The sequence below is a fragment of the Brachycentrus maculatus genome, unplaced genomic scaffold, assembly GCF_059751285.1.
Source record: "Brachycentrus maculatus isolate JH-2025_06_01 unplaced genomic scaffold, ASM5975128v1 h1tg000388l, whole genome shotgun sequence".
In the NCBI taxonomy this organism is placed as follows: Eukaryota; Metazoa; Arthropoda; class Insecta; order Trichoptera; family Brachycentridae; genus Brachycentrus; species Brachycentrus maculatus.
Genome location: NW_028281137.1, coordinates 126,671 through 142,277, shown reverse-complemented (window position 1 = coordinate 142,277; position 15,607 = coordinate 126,671). Strand labels below are relative to the sequence as shown.

Sequence of the window (15,607 nt, the reverse complement as noted above, 5' to 3'; positions counted from 1 at the left end):
GTTATAGAGCAAAATCAGTCAATTGTCAATAAGTAAGTGAAAATGTATGGAGATATTAGCATTTTCTGAGGGTGGAGTATAGAGAGTAGAGACCACCTTGATAAATGTTTTTATATATTTAATTAATATTTTTCATATTTATTTTTGATTATGAACCATTACTAAAAAGGTCACTTTTAGATGTGCAGTCGTCATGACTTGGTTATCGAAATAACTCCCTAAGATTATTGTAGCAATTGTTACACATTGAAATGATTTGATTTCTTGGTATTACACTCGTGTTATTTCAACCCCTCGGGCAATAGTATTGCTGGGAAGAGATTTGATAAATCATATTTAAAAACACAGTGCACGACTGTGAGAACGTGGATATTTGCATACTAAATTCATATATTAGATATCTTTTAAAAATAATATAATGCAAAATAATCATAGATTTTTCCTTACCGATAGTTATCAAAGTAGTATAAACAACTCACGATAGTGGAAAAATGCACAAACCGATAGCTAGGCAAAAATAATTGAAAATGAAAATCAGGCATGTTTTGTTATTGACGATTTAAAAATGTATTATTTTCGATGAAAATCTTCATCTAAAAAAATAGTTTTAAACAAAATATAATAATAATATAAAAAAAATATGTGTTCAAATATTACCGAGATTTTAATCTGCCGGTTTCGAGTAGCAGTCTCTTCGTCAGGACAATCACTACACCAACATACAAACAATACGTCCCACTACTACTATAGGACTATAATGTAAAATTGACTCTATGAATTCAGGATAATAACTTGTTGACTCGAGAGTAATTGATCTCGGTACCCTATGTATGGTAGCCCAACGCGGTAACTATTACGCCATGGAGGCAGACAATGCTATTCCAATATATGTAATAATAGTATGTAGTACGAGTATAATTCTTAACTTTAACATAAAGAGTTCACGAAGAGGGCATCATTATTGAACCATAATACAAAGAGTCACGAACACCACTTAGGTGCATTAAACAATGATATTTTTGTAAACCACTTTTTCTATAAACCACTTTTTACTAGGGATGTGCCTACAATCACACTTTTCAAATATATTTTTTTAATACCTCTAAATCTCTACACCACAAATTAAATGATAAACGAAACATATTATATATCCTGTCAAGCATTGATTTTATGTAGTAACTCAGGGTGAAGAAATATACTACCGGCTATTTGAGAGAATTCAAATAAGAAAATAAATTGAATAAATTTGTTAATTTTTACCAAACCGAAATACTACATAGCCAAATAAAAAGTTAGTATTTTCTAATTAATATTTTTAGTAAATTAATTTCAACTCGGGGATTTATGAATATTTTTTTTATAAATTTAAATTAAAACTCCTCCTGAGTCTTAATATGCCTTTCGTTGTTTTTGTGATAGCTGTTTCGCCTTCATCTGAAAACACCAGTTACACTTACTTAAATATGTGTAATTGTATTTTTTAATACAGTTTGACAACACCCTTTCCAAGGCAAAACAGCTATCATAAATATAAATAAATTCAGTAGTTTTTTTTTTTTTTTGACATCTCATCAAAGATGAAGAAGAATATGGAAGTCTGGGCATTTACGGGGCTTACGACCGTCATAGGCTGGTTTAAGTGATCACTTTACACACGTAAATGCCCAGACTTCCATATTCTTCTTCATCTTTGATGAGATGTCAAAAATAATATGAAAATAACTCCTGTAATTGGAGATAATCCAGATTTTGTGAACAAGTATTTGGACACACTCAAAATGTTGTAAATTCAGTAGGATATTTAATCGTGTTTTGATTCATATTTAATTAATAATCAAGTAGTTGAGAGTAAAATTCAATGAATAGAACAATCAATAAGTTATAACGTGCGTCTGACAAATTAAATCGCAATGGCAAAAAAAAAATTGCATTTTTTTCAATGAGTAACAACCTTTTTGATTCGATATTAATATCATCTATATAATCATCGAATGGCAAGACCTAGTGTAGGCCTTATTAGTAACAAATTATATAATTACGAGCATATATTAGCTCGTGTAATGCGAGCAAAGTACCGTGGTTTCACAGAAAAGTATCTGGGTATATTTTCTTCTTAGGTTATACGTTGCTCGAGGCTAGTATGTGATACGTTAAACTTGATATTCAGTGTTTTTCTCTATTTTTACAGCGTTCATAATACGATACTTGGGAGTAATGCTGCCAGGAATATTCAATTTAAATTGCATTAAAACATTATGCATCCCGTGATTATAATAATTATTTTAACGGTATTTAAAGCTTGATAATGAAGTTTAATTATTCATTTTAAAAAGTGCCATCATATTGAACTTAACTATAAAAATCAATTTTTATTTTAAGTTTTACTTGGTACATACCACTATTTCTTAAAATCGTCTGTTACACATGTTTTGATGCATTCCCTAAATATGTCTTAATAATAATAATGTATGCAAACAAAAATAAAATAAAATAAAAACCAAAATAAACTTGGAATGATCAAGCATTTCAAATACTTAAAAGTGGTCGGGTCAGGAGTCGAAATAATCGGGGGGTATATGTATATGGAGAGGTATAAATGTGGAAGAGGCGATTATTATTTTGCAAAGGTAGATTGGTGTAGCGTTCTATTCTACCTACCTACCCCTAGCCTAGGGGAAGCGTTATGATGGTTAGTTGGTAAGTAAGGTAGTAATATTTTATTGTAATTTAAATATATTATCATGTTGAACTGATGAATGACATTTCCATTATGTAATTAACCATCAAGATAATACAGAAAGAAAAAAATGATGTCACATTTTTCTCTCATTTCATGCACTCTAAATCTTCTAGAAATGTAAAATGTTGAGAATATGGAATAAAGAAAAATGCGAGAATAATACGAAGAAGTCGTTAAATGGGTAAGGCAACGAAGAAGTCAATGGTATCCGCATGTGAGGATAATGGAACCATTCAGGCTCCCCCACATTGCACTGTACGGCCAAACCCAAGGTTCACGGCTCCCGGATAGACCACCAAAGAGATGGATTGACAGTTGGGAATCGACATCGCAGGAGGTTAATCCCTCTTAAAAACAGGCCACAAGGCCTACACCAAGAAGAAGAAGAAGAAGAAGGTTGAGAAAGAAACCTGACTGCACTGGAATGGAAGTAATGATTTTATTTTCTTCAAGTGTGGCTAATTGGAAGATTGGGTAGAGTACAAAATTATCATAACAAAATGCAAGAATGCAGTTCGATTTAAAAGCCCTGCAGCCATGATGAGTTTTTGCATTCCGTGTTACATGCGCGGGTTGTGCAACGGATGCACCTATACTGGAGATGGCCGTATCTTATTTTTTGCTTTTAAATGACCATCATCTCTTTCATAATGCACCGTGGTGAGGTAGACGCTTTTTTAGAACATTGACCTCTTACTCGGGATATATTAAGCGAATACCAGAATGCTGATTTAAGTGTGCACGTTGCCCTATGATGCATCGGGGCCTATGTTTGATTGGCGAAAGGATAAGCAAATTTTTATTTTATTTTAATGACCAGAACCCTTAACTGACAGCAGTAATTTTAATTTCATTACTAATTAATTTTTCCTGTTAAATTTTATGGGGTTGATTCATCGGTATTCTTATTATATGAGACAATTGACTGACTGATATATCGGCCAAATACATTGCTAATACGTTTTGTATGTATTTTTTTAAGAATTTGTTTTTTTCAAGTATTCCATTTTAAATCGAAATATTTTTTATTTTTTTGTATTATTATTCTGATTTTGATTATTCAAATCGTACCATATGTGTCGATTATATTATCATTTAATGGTAGTTTAATTTCTTCATCACTCTCCTTAACATTCATCGATCACTGTGGTATTACATAATAATACCACTTAAAAACTTTACTTCATGACAACCGGCTTCGGAATAATCATTCCGTTATCAGGTCACATTTAGTCCACATTACATTAATCTAAATTACCACAAAGTTAACAATGCTTTCAATATTCTAAATATAATTTCTATAAAATACTCGCACTTATATGGGTTATCTATGTGTGTTGCAGCAGGTAAAAATCTTTCAGAAATTAAATATATTACCTTAATAAGGTAACGTCAATAGATATTTTCAAAAAAGTTAACGTGAACATCTGATAATACGAACTTAACATATTATATTTTTATATTTATAAAAATATCCAATTTATCGGCACTAAGACTAAAATAATATTAAAAATACTGTTTAAATGAATATTTTTTTTAGCTTACATTTTTTAAATAAATCTGTACCCAATCACATTAAAATCACATTGAATTCTCGCTACAAAGCTAGAAATGTAATCCGGTTCTCGTTTTTTTGTGACAATGTCTAAAGTTGGAAGTCGTGTTTTGCCGTGTATAATATAAGATAGAAGATAAAACAGGACGAAGGAGCGGTCTGACCATCCGCTATCCGAGGCTAGCTATCGCCGGCCTGAATACATGATGAGAAGGAACTACGAGGAACTGATGCATCTGCAGCGCAGCCAAGTGCAAGGAACTGCATTCCGAACTATGTCCTGGCTATAAATAAGTGCACTTGTTTCTCTCCTTGTGCGATCATCAATATTCTGCTGTTATGGTGAAATGGACGAACAGGCTTTATTTACGTAATGCAATGTCGAAGAGTCCTTTTGATTACGGCACCGAAGCCTGGCTCAATCCTTTCAAAGTTGTGAAAATAAACAGTTTAACTATTCACCTATAAAAACATCTGTAGTTTTCGAAACTAGTCGCGTGTAATGAAATAAAACTAAACATTTTTTTCAATAATTGTAAATGAATGTAAACATTTTTTTTACACAAAATATAACCAGTTTATTGACATCTCAACATAGATGAAGAAGAATATGAAAGTGTGGACATTTACAGGCTTAGGATGCCCTTTACAAACTTGCACTATTTATCTTTCTACTCATGATTGACAACCACACTACTCAAATTTTCGGTCGAACTCTTAGATATATTAATCTCATGTCATGATGTATGAGTTCACAATAGCTATCTATGTTGGATTGAAAAAGCTTTTATTTAGCAGAGGTCATTTTATTTGCGTGCAAGATGACTTGCACGCAAAAAATAAACTCTATATTATTTTTACACACTGGAAAATGCCCAAAAATATGATATATTTTTATAAAGAAAATATTTTAATAAATAAATGTTTTATATATTTTCAAGGCAAGGGTTAAAAACCATAGTTTACAACGAAATCTTATTACTTAGTCAAATAAAATATTTATATGTGAAAAAAACTATACAGTTGTCACCAAGAAATATCAGTACAAAACATAAATCTAAAGATATCTATTTTATCAAAACACAATCTTAACTTATCCCATATCATATGATAAAGAATTCATATCAGTTATTGTGAAATCAACACCTATGTGAAATTATCACCATGAGAGTATGCATATGTTAAAAAGTAATTTTAAAAATGCGTGTACCGGAAGTGGTTTGAATTGATCAGATTATGATGCAGTTAGTACATTTCAACACAGATGGTATTTTTTATGATGGAGTTATAAAAACAAGAAATACAACCGTTAGAGTAATTGTTTTAAGGTACTGATGCAACCATAACAAGTGCCTAAATGTAAAAGTCAAAGAAACAGTTTTAGGGTTATTAAAATTTTCATTTAAATTTAAATTTGGTTAGCAGTCGGAATAAGCGGCGGGTATGTACGAGGAAATGCATGAATTTGGACGTGGTAAAAATTGTTTGCGAAGACAGAGTGGCTTGGATTTCTATTCTCTCTGTTAATTTTAAATAACATGCTTCCATAGTGCTGCAGATAGTAAGGAATTTAGTCTGTTCAATGTGAGTTTTGGAATCAAAGCAATTAGGCGTAGGTACTTTTATTTTTTTGTGGAATATTATCGTGGAAATTTGTCTTAATACCTACAATTCTTAACGCATTGTTTCAGAATATTGTCGAAATAAAGTTAAATAAAAATTTAAAAAGTCATGTTTTTAGACGCGCCTAGCGTTTAAAATTATTCAGGAAGAATCTTCCGTATATTTCATAAATATCTCTTTTAAATTCAAAATAACCTTGGCCAACTCCAACATAGGTAGTGTTGAGAACTCTCATATGAAAGAATATGTCAATGAAGGATAAATACAATTCTTGAAATTGAATTAGTATGGTTGGCAATCATCGGTAGAAAGGTGAATATTACACGTGTATAAAGCAATCACTTTAACCAAACCATGACAGGCAATGGACTCAGACTTCTATATTTTTCTTCATATATGTTGAGGTATCAAAATAAGATGAAAATTGAAAATCATATTTTCAGGCGTTTGTAAGTAAAAATAATTTGACGTTCGGATCTTGCATACGCCCAAATAAAGCTTTCTCAATCAAACATAGACGACTGTTGTGAACTCATATTTACTGTGTCAAGAGATAAATTATATATCTAGGAGTTCCAAAAATTTGAGTACTTTAGTGGTCAATCATTGATACTAACCAGCCTATAATAGCCCTGTAAACACCCAGACTTCCATATTCTTCTTCATCATTCTTGAGATGTCAAAAAAATGTAAAAAATAAAGTATTTTGATTGTGATTATTAGGGACAAATTCATACTCTCACAAAGAAAATCACAAATCGTGTTTCTATTCATTCTGAGCTATACTTAGGCGGTAGGTTGATGTACATTTTACGCGGTGATTTTTTCGGAATCTGTCAAAAAATCGTGATTATAAAAATTACAGAAACGTGTGGATATGCCTGTTCCTAAATATTTCTCATGCCTCACTGGGTCTCGGTACTCGGGCTTGGTAAATAATTATGCCGCGCGAGATACAGGCTGTTACGATAATCTATACAAGATACGGTAATCTATACTTGGTGTATAATTTAGTACGGGCGTAATTTGAAAAAATCGTTGCGCAACTTTGTATAGCCCGCGAGGGACCCACGACACGAGATCAGCATCTCGGAATCCATCATCGCTAAATTCGAGGCTAAATACCTCGATACAGCATCCATTATCAAAGAATTATGGTTTTATATGAGTGTTTTTACAACCCTTTTTCTAGGCACTCCCTTGACTACGCTTGCCAAAGCAGAATGAGAGAAGACCCCAAAACTATAAAGAGATCACCATCTTGAAATACATCATCGCTAAATTTGAGGCTAAATATCACGATACAGCATCCATTATATAAAATAATTATGGCTTTATGTGAGAGTCCAACCCTCTTTCTAGGCAGTCCCTTGACATTGCGCTTGCCAAAGCGGAATGCGAAAAAATACCAAAAATTATTCAGGGCTGAATGAATCCCTATCCTTCGTGTATAATTAGTAGCTAAGCTAATCCGTAATTATTTTGTTTCCTCATACAAATCACGAAGATTTAAAGGAAATGATCTTATGAAATTTAGACCCCTGGGAATCGAACCCTGCGGTGCGATAGCCCAACGTGTTGACCACTTCATAACGAAAGGTAAAAATGTGTATATTACGTATCTATACATATAGTAAATTGCTATATTTATTTTTTATTATACCACTACTACTGCTACCATCACGTCGTTTCCCCACAGGGGTAGGTAGAAACGATGAAACGCCACACTCTTCTGTCCTGGCATTACTAGACCCTTCAAATCCATACATCTAGTCATCTGATCTGCGATTACGTAGACTTTCGACACCACCCGATTTTAGGTTCTGATTGATCTGGTCGTGCCAAGTCTTTTTCGGCCATCCTCGTTTTGTTCTCACGTTCATTATGTATTATAATTTGCGTTAAAGATAACGTTATTAGAATATAAGAAATGTAAAATTACTTGGTTCAGTATAGGATTATACGTATACATGTCTATTAAAATAAAGATGGCTAGTACGTTACATGTGTATGTGAGTAATTCTATATGGTACATTACTAACTGTACTCTGCCGGCTGCCCTACGGGCTATCTCTATATCTCCACGTTATCTAAACAGTATGAAATGACTATGAATATGTTAACACCGTCTATGAGACGGCTCGGACAAGCGGTGTGATTTATACTCTGGAAAAATGCAATCAAATCCACGCGTAAAGGGCGTTTTATTTCCACAGATAAGTATCCGCTTTTAAACGGGCGATCAATCAAGTGACGCTAATAAGAGGTTGTGGAAGAAAAATGAAAGCGATTGGGATAATTATAATTGGTCGTAATATCTATTATATGAAATTAAGATGCCATAAGAGGTACTGGCCGCATGCAATATCTTTTTAACAGTTATAAGAATAGAAGTACCTACCATCGTAGGCTGAACTTCCTTCTAACGAATTTCTACAATATTAAGCGCTCTAATCGAAGAAGAATGTTAAACAAAGTATATTTATTTTTAATTTATGTTTTACTTGGTAAAAACGACTATTTAAAAATAATCTTTTTTTACTTGTTTTTCGATGCATTCCGTATCATTTATACGGTGTTTGAGAATGATGCAGAATGCATAGAAATAAACATACATTTTCACAATCGATTTTAAGATATATTGGTATTTACCAATTAAAACTTTAAATAAAAATGGATTACTTAATTAATGGAAATAAATTGAATTTTAATGATTTTTGTCACGTATTTTGATGTATATAACTTCCGTTTATTTACATTAATCACATAAAATGATATGTTTTGTATACAATATGTACGATACCAATTGACGATTTTCCCTCAAAAAAATATTTGTTTCAAATCGGATTTTTACGTGTCACCATTTGTCAAAATATATTGTTACACGCGTTTCAATATACTCAAGGTCATTATCAAGTACCATATATGATCGAAACAAGTGTCACAATAAATTGTGCTAAGAAGTGTTTCATACCCAGTAAAAAAAATATTTTAAATCGGTAGATATTACCACAAAGTTATTGCCGAATTAATTAATAAAAAAATATTGCATTTGCAAGAAATTGTGCATTACTGTTTCAGAAATTCCCGAATTCTTTCACACGGACTTTTCACACACATTTTGATTGCCAGTGTTCAGTGTACATAACAGTTATATTTTATACAACATTTGTATTTCTTATAAGAAATAATATCATGCGAATGTCAAACTGTGCAACCTTAAGGAGCTTTGTAATAAGTTGTGAGACTTACCGGCAGTGGCGAGTGGCGCTAGTATCGCCAATAGAAGCGCCAGCGCGAGAGCACCGCGCCGCGCGTCCTCCACACTCATTCTTCCTTTGCAGCCCAACAATCTGGAAAAAAAAACAAATGAATTTTTATTTATCTTATATTTAAATAGAGTGAAAATAAATGTGCGTTTCTTTGACATTATAAATAAAATCTAAGAGTTTTGTTTATATTATATACTATGCTACAGTATACTAGGTATGACAATTTTACACAAAGAATAAAGTTATCGTTTTTATTATTGCAACATATTTTACTACGTCTATTTTTTTTAAATAAAACGAACTTCACATAAAACGAAATCAGTCCGACGGTGTCGATAACGTCGAAACACGGTAATTGATCACATAAAATAAAAGTAGAAAAAATACGAAGTTGTCGTTTTATTATATAAAATGCAGTTTCACCCATAAATATCAGTAGGAAACTCAAAAATCAATATCACATGTTTTTCGCATACTTAATATTATATAAATAAATTATTGTTAAATATTAAAATGTGAGTTTTTTCATAGAGACGTATGGTGCCATTTCATAAAATACTGTCATGGGAAATGTAATACAGAAATTCGATATTTAGCTTTTTTACCATAAAACAATACATTTCACTGAACTGATAACCTCATATTAAATTAATTAATTATTCACCATTATTTGTTAAATTATTCTGATATGAATAATTAATATCTCAGTTTTTAAGGACATTATCAAAAATATACTCCCTTACGTTGATTTAAAAAACAATTTGTATTTATTTAATGCGAACAAATTTTGAGAACCTTTATAATTGGCTGGATTGTAGTTCTCCTTTATTTTGTCATAATATTATTCTCTACCGCTGTAAGAAATTGCTTTTGTCTATAAAAAAAGAAAATGAAAATATATTTATGGCGGGCCAAAAGAGCATAAAATGAGAATATAAAGAAACAATATACGAATGTAGGAATGATAAGAAAATCATTTTGTTTTGAAAAATTATTTTCGTTTCGTAGGAGACATATTTTTGGATGGTTTAATTTTAGATATGGCACGCTCTCAAAAGAATGAAGCCTGTTCTATAATAATAAAATGTACGTACATATTTCATGGTATAAGCGTAAAATTATTATAAATTGTATTAAACAAACACACATGTGTATATATATATATATATATATATATATACGAGTATATGTACTCATATATAGAACGTCATTTTCGTAAAATACTACATCAAGGGCGTTTCGCTGATATTGTATATTGTTTATTCTTGGAAAAACAATAATACATATATGTTTTATCGAAGATATTCTTTCCTTTGGTGCAGCGTCAGATTGCTTGGCAATATTTGTCACATCTGGCTCGTATGTACATATTTAGTGTCGCATAGCCATCAAACGTACGTTTAATACGTTTAAAATATAAAGTGCATATTAAAAAACAGGAATTTACAAGTAGAACTTAAGTTTTTTTTCCCTTAAGCTGAGGTTAAAATTACTTATAAAATAAACAGAGCATCTATATTACATACAAAAATAAATTGCCTCAATTATTTAAAGCTGTAAAAGAGCACGAACAAAAATATTCAGAGTTATCAAATACTCAATTAAAAATAGGACATGATAATAAATTTCAATTCATTAAATAAAATCAAAGTACGATGTAGGTTTCAATGTTAAATAATTATATTTTAATACTATTGTTGATGGTACGCGGTGCGTTATTCGATATCACCATTACTTACTGGGTTTTATATTACCTACCATTACTTGTTATTACCATATTTGTATTATTACCATTTTACAGCCTCCGTAATGGGATGGGTTGAATTGGATAACGGACCACCCAAATCTTAGTACAAAGCTTTACGTTATAAAATTCGAGTACGTAACCAAAAAACAGTAAAGATATACGAGAGGTAAAAGGGAATATGTAAATTATGGAATATAACAATTTATAAGGGCAAAGGATTTAATTGAGAGGTGCATTCATATTTCTTAAGGAAGCACAAGATTATATACAGTCCAATAATGGGGATAGAAAATTTATCGGTTATTCAATAAATAATTAGTTAAATTAAAATTTGTACTATACATTAAGCTCCCTTATACGAGTACACGCTTTTTGGAAATATCACGATCTAAAAAAGAGAGAGAAAAAACCATTCTTCACTCTCGCACATTAGATGTGATTTACTTTTGTTGACGATATTATTATTTCAGGATTAGAAATCCTTATGTGGAATTTATATTTTGAAAAATTCTCTTTAGAATATTAAATATTACTTTTCTTCATAACTTTCCATTAAGTCATCATATGGTATAAATAATTTAGACTGGAAATTTTCTAAATAACGGGAGAATACCGTGTCGATGGTAGTGCCTGGTTGTAGATTGACCCTTGTCAGTGTTTACATGTTTATTTGTTTTTTATTTGGGTTAACAACAGCAATATATTAAAACATATACATTAAACAATTAAAAGATATACATTAAACAATCCAATTAAAGTTAACCACAGAAACATAAAGATTAGTACAAAATATTTAGTGTAGATCTAGCAAATGAATGAATGTGTGAATGTGTAGCAAGTGTGTGTGTGTGTGTGTGTGTGTGATGTTGATTCTAGTAGGGACATACATACAATGCAGAGAAGCATAGTTTTTAAGGATCCTGAGAGGACAGTATGCTCACCATTCGACTTTTCAACACAGATTTTCTGCAATTAAAAAGTTTAATTTCATCTTAAATTTTTCATCCAAAAATCGTATTAATAATAGTTGAGTTTCATCTGATGTTGAAATTGAATTTGAAATTGAAATCGTTGGCCTTGTTTTCTGATCCTTTCCTAACAATGGTGTAGTTTCAATAGCGGACATTGTTAACGTATAACAAGAACAAGAATAAAGACATATCATAAAATACAACAGTTCACAAATATCGTTCAAATATTCTTGTCAGTCTAAAAAAAATTCAAGAAGGCGACTAATTTTTGGGAATTTAATGATTTCATTAGGATGCACAGTAAAACTTAAATTCGATTAAACTTTTCACGGGCCTCAAAGCTTTGACATATCAATTTCAACTTTAAATTACTTCTCTCAATTTTTCTCAAGTGCCTCCATAAAGAAGAAACAAATAAGAAAATTTTGTACCGAGAGTTTTTTTCAAAAGGCTGGTTTATTTCTTTCAGGAAAACTCAAAAGTGTACAAAGTTTTCTACAGAGGACGATAATTCAAAAGCTTGCTTGAGGGACTTCTGAATCTGAAATAACTTTTGACTTTTGAAATAGCGTTACTGTGCGCCAAATATGTAAAAAATATTGAAGCTATTTTTTCCTCAGATTTTGTTTTACATAAAATTCTATTAAATATTTATGCAGGGTGTTTTTTTAAAGGTTAACAAATTCAAATTTCCCGCAATAAATTGATAGTGTCATCCGCCGTGTGGCATGTTGCGTCATCTTGTTGAAACCACAGCTCTGTCACATCAAAGTCATTCAACTAAAATACGAAGACGTCATTAATCGTAGCTCTGTAGCGTTCTCTATTGACCGTAATATTCTGGCCGGCATTGTCTTTAAAAAATATATAAGCTAACGATTCCACCTGCCCATAAAGCACACCAAACAGTGACTTTTAATGGATGTAAGGGCATACTGACTACAAATCTACTGCATTTTTAACATTGACAGTCTTTGGAATCACTTTCGCCAGTTTAAAAACCAAAAACATATTGTTTAAAAATTTAAAGGCATTAATAAAATTTAAAATTATTACTAATGTTGTCGACATTATGATTGTAACACTTTTTAGATACTAATGATTTATTTTACTTTTGTTAGTTTATAATTAAGTACGAGTAAGTTTAATAAATTATTTTAAATAAAAATATGAGTATTGTCCAGGGACTTGTGAGTTGAAAAAATGTCCATGAAAAACGCGAAATTTTCTACAAATTTATCAAATAAAAGTTGAGTAAAAAGCTTCCCAGTTTGCGTACTTTCAACACCTGAAGCCACGAACATATTTCAACGAGATAAACAGGGCTGGAGCTTCTCGCAGGTAAAAAGATGTTGATATATTATATATTCTCATTTCCCACGGGCACAACTATGTAGATTTATATGGTAAAGTTAGCCTTTCCGGTGTGAGTAGGATGGGGAACGGGGAAGCCAATAAGCGGCATCCGCTCCGCGTTTATCTTAGTCATAAATTCGCCAAAAAATTAATCCGGGATTGGATTTACCGAGATTTATTTACAAGGCGGATTACTTGAATAATTTTGAAATTATCGACGGTACCGCCATTTTGAGAAACGGTTCTTAAAATGTGAGCGGAATTGAGACTTGAGTGAGTGTATTTTTAAATAAAATATATGGTAGATTCAGAAATATATTCTTTATGGTTGTTGTGGGGTTATTTTAATTTTGAGGGAGTTTTTTTAAAGGTTGAAGTGAAAAAAAAATCTAATTATAAAAATTGAGTTTGAAAAAGGTGAGTTCAAAATACTTTTAGAAACATTACGTTTACTGCATTTTACAAAATATTCATAATTTAAAAAAAAACATTAACCTTGAAAATACCCGATCATCTCTATATCTTTGATTTAGTTATGATAACTGTGAAATTAATCTTATAAATACAAAAGTACTGTTTTGACTTTTAACTCAATTGTTGCTATTTTGCTTTTCCTATCTTCCTTTTTACTTTCCCCTTACATCTCCTTTACCATATAACAGTAATGTCCTTTACCCATAATCTCTTCACTTACGTCATCTGTAACCCTTCAAACACACTTTATTTAAGAATCAAGGGCGCAGGACTGATCACTTTGCTCTCATTACAATCAGGTAAAATGGATGCGGTGCCCTAAGTCCTATTTAGGTGGAGGGATAAAGGTTTTAAAAAGGAATGTTTTAAGATGTCCATATGTATATATTGAAGAATCAACCGACAAAGCTTCTACTTATAGAGGGTTATCTTCAGTAAAGATATTAGAAATAAGGTGGTAGATGTATAAAATACATCACAAATACCAGACCAATTGAAAATATATCTCTTTTCAATTCACTGTGCGATTGGCGGAAATCGAAACCGTTACGCCAGTTTCACAGTCGAGGGTCCACCCAACTACGCCACGGTTCCTTTCTATATATATATTTGTATTTTAAGTCGTATTTATGTCATATATTTTATATAATGCGAGTATTTTTATCATTATTTGAAAGAAAAGATTATATTATGACAAAGTATTTTCGTATATAAGAATTTCGTTGTTAAGAGCGGTATTTTATCTTGTTTATTGTGATTTCATGCAAAAAATAAGAAGCGTTCATTTTTCTTATGAATATGAAATTTTCTTAATATCGCCAAGCAGAAAGGACAGCTTATTAAACAAACTGGTTTCTTGGTAGTCCTTCATGTTTCTTATATTACCTCATCTTTCTCCCGTTCTCCCATCCACCTGCGTAATATTCCCCACAATTTCTTATTTCACCATTATTCCTGTACTATGAATTCCACTTAATGATTTCGGTCTGAGAGAATTTGCTGAATACTTCAGGTAATTTATTAAAGTTTCCGGGAAATATTTTAAATTAAATTTTTCATGTAAGAATTTAAGAATATTAATTTATTCATAATCTTAAATATTAATAATGATAAAAAAGTAATATAAAGCTACTACATTCAATTTATACGCTCTCACTTTAAAGAAATATTTTTAATTTCATAAATTGATTCGGCAGTCACTTTGTGGTAATATTTACCCATTTTCAATTTCCTTCTCACTTGCTAAATAAGTACGAAAAGTCATAAACTGAAACATTTTGAAACAACGGAAATGCATAAAAATATAAATAACAATCAGCCCATACTAAACATTTTGACAATGAAAAAAGCCTCCCACATAATTCCCATGTTTAAAAAAATATTTATAAAATATCTCCTACCCTTGCTGTACCCTTCAACGTACGAAGAACAACAACTTTAAAATTCTTTCATGTTGGTTCAAACATGGCGTTTTGAAAATTAAATGCATCGAAATACGTGTTACAAAAGATTTTAGGAAACAGTGGTTTGAAAGTGAAACCAAGCGAAATGAAAAATCTATGGATAATTTTAAGAACCACGTTATTCATCTTTATCTTTTTCATTAGTATTTTAAGCACTGGATCACTTCGACGCGATCGTTATTCAAGGCAAGGTGATCAGTTCTTTCTTCTGGTGATATTAAATAATTATTGCTATTATAAATCACAAATATTTACCTAAAATTTAGTATTCATAATATTGTCATACCTACGTGTAATGTATTATGTATTCATATATTAATTTTAACATTGCTCGGATAATAATAATTTATTGTTTGCAGGCAAATACAAACATATGTGAAGCAAAATGCATCGTGTCAATTTAAGA

General features: G+C 31.2%; 1 protein-coding gene across 1 annotated transcript in view; it reads right to left on the bottom strand.

Annotated features, from left to right (window-relative positions):
• LOC148303035 (uncharacterized) overlaps positions 1–15,607 on the bottom strand; it is a 132,225-nt gene that overhangs the window by 46,420 nt on the left and 70,198 nt on the right. Inside the window, exon 2 of the mRNA XM_088270656.1 lies at positions 9,171–9,271. Coding sequence (XP_088126782.1) covers positions 9,171–9,249 — 79 coding nt within the window. The 5' untranslated portion in view covers positions 9,250–9,271. The remainder of the gene's footprint in view (positions 1–9,170; positions 9,272–15,607) is intronic.